The sequence below is a fragment of the Hydra vulgaris genome, chromosome 11 (assembly GCF_038396675.1).
Source record: "Hydra vulgaris chromosome 11, alternate assembly HydraT2T_AEP".
In the NCBI taxonomy this organism is placed as follows: domain Eukaryota; kingdom Metazoa; phylum Cnidaria; class Hydrozoa; order Anthoathecata; family Hydridae; genus Hydra; species Hydra vulgaris.
This window is the reverse complement of record NC_088930.1, coordinates 13479755-13491269: the sequence shown is the minus strand read 5'-3', so window position 1 is coordinate 13491269 and position 11515 is coordinate 13479755. Positions and strand designations below refer to the sequence as shown.

General features: G+C 27.1%; 2 protein-coding genes across 2 annotated transcripts; both read right to left on the bottom strand.

The window, feature by feature from the left end:
* Positions 1-1539: 1539 nt before the first annotated feature.
* On the bottom strand, positions 1540-5433 carry LOC136087421 (uncharacterized). The gene is made up of 9 exons (XM_065810171.1): positions 4924-5433; positions 4670-4778; positions 4375-4454; positions 4229-4270; positions 3985-4036; positions 3829-3914; positions 3230-3471; positions 2613-2766; positions 1540-1743 (listed from the first exon to the last, which is right to left on the bottom strand). The coding sequence occupies exons 1-9, from the start codon at positions 5120-5122 to the stop codon at positions 1610-1612; spliced, it is 1098 nt and encodes a 365-aa protein (XP_065666243.1). The 5' UTR covers positions 5123-5433; the 3' UTR covers positions 1540-1609.
* Positions 5434-5577: 144 nt separating this feature from the next.
* LOC136087420 (uncharacterized) lies at positions 5578-8528 on the bottom strand. The gene is made up of 2 exons (XM_065810170.1): positions 8437-8528; positions 5578-7549 (listed from the first exon to the last, which is right to left on the bottom strand). Exons 1-2 carry the CDS (start codon positions 8449-8451, stop codon positions 5600-5602), a joined length of 1965 nt encoding a protein of 654 aa, XP_065666242.1. The 5' UTR covers positions 8452-8528; the 3' UTR covers positions 5578-5599.
* Between the last annotated feature and the right edge of the window lie 2987 nt (positions 8529-11515).

Genomic DNA, 11515 nt, shown 5'->3' with positions numbered 1-11515 from the left:
GATACGCGTGGTTTTTTCCACATGTAACCCATGTGGGGATTATTATTTTGTCCCATGTGGGTTTCATATGGTAAATCCCACATGGATTCCATATGGTAAATCCCATATGGGATACGCGTGGGTTTTTACCATATGTAACCCATATGGGGATTATTATTTTGTCCCATGTGGGTTTCATATGGCAAATCCCACATGGGTTTTATGTGGTAAATCCTACATGGGATATAGGTGGAAAATACTACATGTTATAGATCTTAAATGCCACATATTTTAATCCAAATGGTATAAAAGTAGTCAATACTAGACAAATGAAAGTCTGAATGCTTCTATGATAATTTTTAAAATTCTTTTAATTTAAAAAATTACTTAAATAGTAATTTAAAATTAATCATCGAAGCTTTCAGAGAGGCTTAACTTAATCTGGTATTTGCTACTTTATCCCATTTGGTATTCAAAACGTGTAGCATTTTTGATCTTTAACATGTGATGTATTCCACCTATAACCTATGTGGTTATAGGTGGAAAACCTATAACCTATATGATTTACCTTAAACTATTATGACGAAATTTTATAAAATAAAAAACGTGTTGCAAAATGAATTTATTTTAAAATAAATGCTATTAAATCAATACATCCAAAATGAATATTAAAAATATTATTTTTTCTTTTTGCGATTTACACGCAAAATTGGTCTTTTGTTGATTGAATTAATTAAGTCGCATCGGGTTGCATAATATCTTCTAACTTCCTCCAAACATTTTCTAAAAATATAAATATAAATATAAATATAAATATATATATATATATATATATATATATATATATATATATATATATATATATATATATATATATATATATATATATATATATATATATATAGCGAGAGAGAGAAATTTTATTAAGGAACCTTATTATTCGAGCGATTTTAATTATTAGCCAGGTTGAAGTCATTAATGACTACTTGGTCTTTATTTCACAAATAATTATTTCCTAATTTATTACTTACAATGACTAATGTATAATGGGTAATTGAACCCATATTATGGGTAATGGGCTTGAACCCATTAAGAGAGTCCTGAGAAAAAGTGATCAATTAGGATAAGTCGTTAAACAAAAAAACAAAAACAAAAAGATTTAAATACCTACTTTACAAAGATGTAGACATTGTGTGCTAAAGACACTCGATGCAAAAGTATCTTTACTTTTTCGTCACATAATATAATATCCTATTATATTTACATATCATAATTTATTATATTATTTATATAACACATTACAACATTATTATTAAATTTGTGATATTCAAATATACATACATACATACATACATACATACATACATATATATATATATAATATTAAAACAGTAAAATTGATACAAAATTTCACTTTAAAACGAATACCGTTAACATTGTGATGATAATAGCATTAGGAAACTAGTATTTATGTATTATTATTATTATATTATAAATAAAAAGTTTAATTCATTTTATAAAATAGTCTTATAACTGATAATTAATGGAAATAAATACAAATTATTAAAGTCATGTAAGCTTTATTTATAATTTCTAAATACTACATTAATGTTAGTTAACAAAGTCAAAATCAATTTAGAGCATCGTTATGAGTTCGTTTGCGATTCGCACGCCCACCTCTATCTCTCGAATTTATAAAATAGGTGGTCAAAGCTTGCTCGATATACATGTTTTCAGCATTACAATGCTTTTTTCTCACACTTTCTAAAGAAAAATATGACAAATTTATTACTTTGTTTACCTAAATCATAGGGTCATCTATGCATAATGATGTCAGATGACCCGGTTTATTGAACACTATCCCCCTTTAACTCGGTCAATTTTTTGCCATCTCCCATTAAAAATAATGCCACTTTTTGATATCATATTATGATGGTAAATATGAATTTTTAATATAATGTTCAAATTGCTTAAACAATCAATTTTTTCCTGGTTTTATTATCTATTTATTCTCAACAGTACTCAATTGAAGTAAAAAACAAGACATGAATTATTCTTTCAGATAAGCAAGTTTATTTCTAAATTTAAATTGTTTTTCCGATGATCCTGTAAAGTTTTAAGCAGCAAAAGCAGGAAGTTTTTATACCACATTGTTGGTGTAAATACCTCTAAAACCTGCTCATAGATAACATAAATTTAAATGTTTTACTTTTTTTTTTAATTCAATTTTTTGATTGACATTGTTTTGGTCTCAACATCCCTTCCCCATTGTTAATTATTGTCAAACTTTTCAGCTCACACTGCCCCTCTATCTACTGGCATCATTCATGGAGGACCCCATTGGACATATATATATATATATATATATATATATATATATATATATATATATATATATATATATATATATATATATATATATATATATATATATATATATATTATTTTGACTTTATTTACGACGCCTTTTGATATACAACAAAACCTTACAAAAAAAGCTTACAATAATTCAGTTAAGATTCAATCTGAGTTATTGAAATGTAATAAATTTAATATCAAAAGAAAAGTAAAGCTGTCATTATTTAAAATGTAAAGGATGTTGCCAAAATACATTGAAAATAAAATTAAGTTACCTTTCACTAGATCCTCAATTAAATTCATGGCCATTTTGCCATTTTTGCCAGATCTGTTTGTCTCTTTTGCCATTTCAGATGTAAAAAGAGACGACATCATTCGACTTACAGATTTTTCTATAGTGGCAGCATTAGAATAACTGAGCCATTGTACCTATATATAGATATATATACACACACATAAATAATATTGCATACTTAAATTAGCGCTATGACATTATACTGATTCAGAGATAAGCAAGGGCTTCAAATCATACATTGACTGATTTATCGGGAACTGGCTAGGCAGTTGATAACACTTTTATATATATATATATATATATATATATATATATATATATATATATATATATATATATATATATATATATATATATATACATATATATATATATATATATATATATATATATATATATATATATATATATATATATATATGTATATATATATATATATTTATATATGTATATATATATATGTATATATATATATATATATATGAATATATATATATATACATATATATATATATATATATATGTATATATATATATGTATATAGAGTGAGAAAGTAAGTTATAAGTTAAGCCAAAATTTTAAAAGTTTTAACTTACAAAGTTTTTTCTGACCTCAACATCTTTTAATCTATCCACCAGCACTTCAAATTCCTCTGGAGACGAAATAACATTAAAAGTTATTTCATTTGAAATGGGCGTATTTCTTTCTTGAAGTAAACCTTTTACTTCCATCATAATAATTTTTAATTGTTTAATTTCATACTCAATACTTGTTAAGCGGCGTTTAACATCATTGATTTCACTACTGGTATTAGTTGACACACATTTAACTGGATTACCTTAATTTAATAAACTAAGTATGCATAAATATATATACAAAACATAATGAATATATATATATATATATATATATATATATATATATATATTTTATATTAGAAATCACTTATTAGTTTTAATTTTTTTACTCTATGTTTCGTCAATAAAGACTCTTCAGTAAAAAAGAAAAATTTTCTGATGAGTCTTCATTGTAAGTGATTTCTAATAATATAAATATATATATATATATATATATATATATATATATATATATATATATATATATATATACATACATATATATATATATATATATATATATATATATATATATATATATATTGATAAGTGACTTCTAATTATATATATATATATACCTTGTATCGCAGGATATGCATCACATGATTTTTCTTGTGAATGTAGATTTGAAATTAGTTTAGCGGATGTACAGCTTGAATTAGAACTGGAAATAATATTGAAGAAAATAAACAACAGAATAGATAATAATCAAAATAATTATTATGAGTTATTACCTATTACGATGTTTTAATGGAGGCAACATTTTATTTGTTGTAAAAGGAAACTCTGTAATATAAAAACATTAATCATTATAATCATCATCATCATCATCATCATCATCATCATCATCATCATCATCATCATCATCATCATCATCATCATCATCATCATCATCATCATCATCATCATCATCATCATCATCATCATCATCATCATCATCATAATCATCATCATCATCATTTATTGTAATTTTTTTACCAGAGGTAACTTGAGAAAAGCTCAAAGAACTTTCATTAGAATCTAAATTGGAAAAATTCAATTATATATCAAATATGAACAAAGAAGTTGTCTACTTGACTGCTTAAATAAAATAAAAAATAAAACAGAAAATATAAAAAATTTACTTGACATTGCTGATGACATAGGACAAAATAAACTATTAGCTTTATTTTTTTGTCCTTTTGAATATTCTGAAGTTGATCCACTATAATATATTCAAAAAATTTTAATTTTATTATATTGTCATTGTTTCAGTAATAAAATGTAATAGATAAGTTGATATTACTTAAAGTATAAAGCTTTATACTTTAAGTAATATCAACTTATCTAGTAACTGAATGTAAAATAGTAAATATTTAAATGAAATTCTGTAATGATATATATTGGATTTAAAAACTAAAACTAAAAATATTGTATTACCATTCATAACGGGAAGTTAAAATTTTTTTTCTACTTTCTGGTGCTTTTTCCTCAAATGAAGAAGAGTCTTCAGCCTGTTTGGCTCTTGTTTTTGCTGTTTTTTCATCATCTAAATTATTGCAATATAATTATAAAATAAAACATTACTAACAAATTACAAAAAAAAACTATTGACTACTTATTGTAAAAAACAATTGTTAAAAAATGTGTCTATAAAATATACAAAAAGAAATTTAATTAAACTAGTTACTGACCAACAGCTTCTCCTAGTATACGCACACCAACCAAGCTCCAATCATCACCAGGAATTTCACATTTGGTTCTCACCCTATTAATTTTTGTTCCTTTGTATGGGGGCCACCAACATTGGGTCTCTCCAACTAGCCAACATTCGCACACATAATCCACACTGCCATCTTCCTCTATAAATTCCACTATGTAAAACGATGTCATCTTAAAAAATCTATAATATTTTATTTTATCTATAATAGAATCATTTCATTAACTTTATTTAATAAAATTTATTACTGAGAAGTCTCTCAACTTCTAAATATTTATCAGAGTGTTAGCAAGAGAAATATTTTATACCGTATTTTTGCGATATTGGGATTTTTTATCATTGTTGTTCCCCAAAATATTAGGAGCTTTTATTGAAATTTTAGGTCATTGAGTTTTGGGAATTTTAAACCCATTGGGAATTCCGCAGTATACGTGGTGTCATCAAGCTAGCAAACACCCTGTTTATGTAATTTTTCTTTAATATATTGATAAATGTTAATAAATTTTATAAATGTTGTTGTTTATAAAAATTTCAGTTAAAAAGTGGTAAGATCAATAAAACAATTTTTTAAATACAAATAAATTGCTGCTGATATTATAACAAAGTCAAATTTTATTATATATATTTGAGGCATAAAACTAACCACAAGCTTATTTTCCAAAATAGTCAATTGAAGGAAAAGGAAATATTATTAAGGTATTGTCACACTGTGAAAAAGCAACACACTTCCGAATTACTTTAGATTTTATAACTTGTCCAGTTGGTGGTAAATACACTCCAATATGTAACAAATTAAAAGATTGTGGGTAAGAATAAAAATCTCTACATTTTTCCATTAAAAAACCTGTCCCAATCATTGTATTACTATCTAACGTTTTGAGCTGCATAATTCCTTTTTCTGTTAAAAAAAATTGATCATTTGGATTTTTTGACCATGCAAACACTCTACGAGTTTGTGAATAATTCAAAATTCCAAGCTCATTAACTCGATTTACGGCCTGACTTAAAAGGTTAGAAGTGCCACGAAATCTTTTTCTTAAAACACCATAGTAACTTTCTGCCCAAAATGCAGACCAAAAGCCAAGATTGCCATACTTCTCAATGTATTCAGGAATATGAAGAAGCACATGGACATTATAGACTAAATGATGCTGACCATATAAAGTTTTCATTCCAGAAACATAGCTAATTAATGCTTCATTACCAACATGTATCATACTCTTCCAATTATCACAAGAAAAAGCATAAATAGCTAAGTGTAAAAGCATAAAATGATGGTATTCTGCGGTAGGCAGTACAGCTTTAAGGGCTACAGGACCTACAAACAAAAGGAAAATTCTAAATTCAATGGCTTTCCATAACCTTATTTCATCAATCGATCGTGGGCGCCTAGAAAATTCTGACGGCAGACATTTTCCTAAAAAACAAATAAAATTAGACAGCAAATTTTTGCTTGATGCAATAAGTCGACTTTTTCCTCTAATCTCGCAACACCAAATGAGTAACAACCGACGCACATTTCCAAGATATAACAGGTGCATTGGATCAGGTGGGAAACATGTTACCATTGGAACTATTGTGACTAAGGGAGACTCTCTCAGTTGGTGTCCATTTTTTTCCAAATTTAAAAACTGTTCATCAGTTCGTCGCACACCAATAGTTTCAGAAAAAACAACTTTTTTTAATTCTTTACAGTAAGATCCTTCATCTTGACAATAATCACAAGAAAAGTATCCTCCACATTGTTTTGTACCTTTACAAAAAGACCTGGCTGGTGCATCACAAACAAAGAAAAGAATTTTAATTCTTATTTTTGGATAAATGGTTTTTATATTTTCAGACACTTGAATAAAATCAGTAATGAACGGCAAAAAAAAATCAACTAATGAATCTGGCTTTGAAGAATCAATGTGTATACCTGCAACAAATGGTGTTTGATCTAGAGATTCATTTATTCTACAAAGTATAGGCCACATTGATTTGTTTGTAGAATTTTGAAGCTTAACACCATCTACATTTATTGCTAGTGATACAAGAGTTTCTCCACCATCAACATAAACTTCCTGTTTTAATTTTTTATACTGAGATCCTTCAGGAATAAATTCAGCATTTAGCCCAGCATTAATTCTATTTTCTATATTATCTTGAATTCCAAAATAGTGGTACGATTTGTTTGCATAACTTTTATTAGAACATTTGATCTTGCTAAGTAAAGTGGTAGCGCAAATGGGTAAATTATTATCAGGACCAATAATTTTTAACAATGCCGAAAATGCATTTTTTGATACGTTATACTGTATATACCATAAAATAAGTTTGTCTCGTAATGAAAGCTGTTCTAAGTTAGAACTTTTTAAGTTAGAATTTTGGTCATCATCTTGACCTAAATTGTCTAAACTTTGGAAAAAATCTTGATCATTTGAAAAACTAAAGTTTTCTAAAAACTTTTCAGTATTTTCATGGTGAGTTGCCTCATTTGTAAAATCAACAGCGGAATCGTCAACTTGAGATGTAGTAGGTAAATCTGCAGAGCAGTCAAAAGGCATATTATCTTCACTTTTTCTGACTTTATTGACAAAGTAATATTTCTTTTGTGACTCCTATAAAATAAAATGTAAAAACCACATTATTAAAAATAGCTGACTTATTATTTAAGATCATATAAAAAGAGTGAAAGAGAAAAAAGTATTCATTGCATCGTTGTTGAATATGACATGTATTACATGTTACTTTCAACAATGATAAACATTCTTACTGAGTAAGAATTAGTACTAACTACAAATGAACAAATAAATAAAAAATAGTGAAATAAACAATGAACAAATAAGAACTTTAATTTGAACTTTAACTAAAACTTGAATTTGAATTAATTGGTACTAATTTGTTCAAACATAACCTTAAAAAATAAGTTTATACAATAAATTATATATATAACTAGTTATACATATAGTTAACTATCAGGAGTTACATCTATGACTATATGCATTTTGAATCTTATTATTTTATTTATATATTACTTTAGATCATATTACTTTGAAAACTGGACCGAGAGGCTTTATTCCCAATAACACTGTGGCATTCCAGATAAAAAATTAAAATGTTTCTGTAAATATCCTGTTTTTGTTCCTCAATGTAGTTTGTAAGTCCCTTAAGTCTTAAGGACCTTATTATATCTAAAGTTGAAAGTTTTAGAGCCTAAAAAAAGTTACAGAAACCCATCTCCATCCTATTTTTTTCTTTTTTTAATAAAGAAAATTGGGAATTCTTTGACTTTCAAACCTGCATTTCTTTGTGGGACACTGCAGTGTCCCATGCATGCTAGATTGGTTTTTGACAACATTTTAACTTGCATCAGTTAATTGTTTGCAGATAATATACTCAAGATCTATATTCAAATAACTATTATATTATCCTAATAATACGTCTATTTGCACAAATCTTAATCTTGTTTCTATAAAGAAAGATAAACATTATTCGTGGTACTTACATACTTGCTTGCCATTCTCTATATTATTATAAAATATTTTCACACAATATAAACATAACGCAATGCAATGTCGATTTAAAAAATTTTTTTTTTAGTTTTTTAAAAGTTTTTTTCTAGTTTCCAGCTTTCAAATTAATTCCCACGCAAATCCCACAGGAAACCCACGTGGGATTTCCCATGTGTGTAAATACCATATGGTTCCCACATGTAACCCATGTGGGATTACCCACATGGGTTTAAGGTGACAAATTTCCATACGGATACCACATGGGAAAATCCGTCCCACGTAAATCCCATCAATCCCACACGGAACCCACGCGTAACCCATGTGGGACGCGGTTTTATTTTTCACTGGGTATAATAATTCCATTTATGAGAAAAATCAAAATTTTTAAAAATTATTCGGTTCCATAAAAAAGCTCCACGAAAGGAAATGCAAAATTTACCAAAGTTTGTTTGAAATTTTGGTTGTTTAATAAAATTATCATTTCTAAAAGAATATTTATTTTTTTCTTTTAAAGAATATAAATCAAAAAAGGAAGCTGGAGATGAGTTGGTTTTACATTTAAACATAAAACAAAGATCATAGAAGATCATTAGATCTTCTATCAGATACCAAGTTTTTATTTAAGTTAGCCTATATATCACGGATTTTGTTGTATTACGAAAGCATATCTCAGGTTTTATTGTACTACGAGAGCAAATATCACAGACTTTATTGTATTACGAAAGCATATATCTCGAATTTTACTGCACTACGAGAACTTATATTTCGGATTTTATTGTATTACGAGAGCATATAACACGGATTTTATTGTATTACGACTAAAAAAACTAAAAAAAAAAAAAAAGAGGATCAATCACGCAGACAACAAAAGAGGAAACTATACTTTAATGAAATGAAGTCGACCGTGAATTCACAACATAAAATTTTTTTATATTTTAATAGTAAATTTGTTTTATGTGTAATAAATTTGAGCTAATATAATCTTTGAGAACATATGAAGTCGTTACAGAGCTTTTCAATATATTGTTTGGTTCAGAAATATCAAAAGAACAAAAAACAGAAATCAATAAACATTAATGGATATTTACAAAATATTCACATTGACGTAGCTATATGTGACGATGAACTTGAGCAGTTTTTATTGCTTGTGGAAGAAAATATTGACATTATGGAAACTATAGCAGAGATTGGGAAAGCCGCAAGAAATGCCGTCTACATTTCCATATGTTGGAGTGTTGTTTAAAAGTTTAGACCTGTTTCTTTATCTAATGCATCAGTAGCGAAATCATTTTTGGTTCTGAAACATGTAAAAGACTATTTAAGAAGCATTATGGGGAAGATAGATTAAATGACATGGCGATATTGTATATAGAAAAAGATATTCATAATCACATTAATACGGATAAAGTTGTCAATGAATTTGCAAAAAATAAATCAAAAAGAAAGTTTATACAAAAAATTTTCATTTTATTTATTCACCAGTTTCTTTAGTTAAACTCTTCAATGCTGCGTTTTCACAGCAAACCAAACGGGGTTTAAATACTGAGTATTTGAATTAGTTTACTGAGTATTTGTATTAGAGCGAGCTATGTTTCTTGGTGTTATTTCTTTATGCAACAATAAAATTAACTACTTCACGTCGAGAACTCTTTTTATACGAGCTGGCTACAACTTCTAAAAAAATTAGTGAACATGAAAAACAATTTCTTACTTTAATGTAATACAAAAAAGCAAATGAAATTTGATCAGTTGAGTAAAACCCATTAGACTTAACCATTAGACCGAATATTAAATCAAAAGGGGCTGATCCTTTTAACCCCATCTTATTTTCAACGCGGTCCTTTCTCTTTGTCCTCACTAGGTTAAATTGAGACAGGAGTTCAACAGTAAACAATCTAAAAATATATAAAAATGAGTATTCTAAAGAAGTTTACGTCCATCAAAATGACTGTACAACGATGTATTTTATTATGTAGTACTTAAACCAAGCTAAACATTTGCACCTCTTAGATTTTCTATGAAAGCCAAGTCATCGAAAACAGATATTGATATTTTTCTGTCTTCTATGATGTGACTTTTTAATTTAGTTTTGCTGAAATTAAATATTGTAGACCCATAAAAAATCATAAATCCGTTATTTACCAAAGACTATCAAAAACGAAAAGATAGTTCAGCTAATACACATTAAGAGTTGTCATTCATTTAAGCTGGATAAAAGTATTATTCAAAGCTGTATTTTAGCCTAAAACATAACAATATCACCAGTTCTTATAATTTTATGTTAAGTAAACATATCATTTGCAACTCACGTGAAATACACATAAACAAAAATGAAGACAAGAAAGCTGCAATCATGTTTAGCTATGAGAAAGTGTACCTTTCCAGTATCATTTTCACTTTGTCTTATTTATCAAAACCAAAAGTTATGCAGACGATTCTGAAGATAAATCTGTTGTCATTATGTGTATTTTTTACTTGCTTTGTTAATGACAGATAACAGTCAATGAGAAAATAACAACTTTAACATAAAAGTTAAAAAGCCAATCTTTTGTCTTAACAAATTCATCATTCCACTAAATACAAACAACAAATTATTCAGATCATTTAAAAACATTTAAAAAAATAAATAAATTGCAAGCTTACTGAATGCTTCTTCTTTTCTATCGTTCGTTTCACTAGCACTTGAACAAGTAAACAGAAGTTGTTTACATATTCTTTTTTTGTCTGGAAATAAATATTTTAATTTAATATGTAATAAACAACGTTCTTCAAACACAACACATTTAAAAATTAGGTGACATAGTATCAAATACATGTAAACTCTAACTATATGCGTATTTTAGCATTGCTCGTATGTTAAAATCCATAATTAAAACTTTTTAAAACACTTACCTGGGACTAATTTAATTTAGACTAGATCATATTGATACCATAGCTCTTTGTTTGGTGGAGAATTTTTGTACTTCAATGCATTTACGCTTTGTTGCCAATACAATTTTTTCTCTGCCTTGTCTAACCATCTTACAGGCACCACGCCAATCACTTTTTACTTCTTCCCATTAATATTTTTTA

Coding starts and splice junctions, on each gene's coding strand:
- LOC136087421 (XM_065810171.1), bottom strand. CDS start 5,122: ATGACATCGTTTTACATAGTGGAATTTATAGAGGAAGATGGCAGTGTG. Junction 4,271..4,374: donor TATGTCATCAGCAATGTCAA/GTAAATTTTTTA, acceptor TTTCCAATTTAG/ATTCTAATGAAAGTTCTTTG. Junction 3,915..3,984: donor CCATTAAAACATCGTAATAG/GTAATAACTCAT, acceptor TATTATTTCCAG/TTCTAATTCAAGCTGTACAT.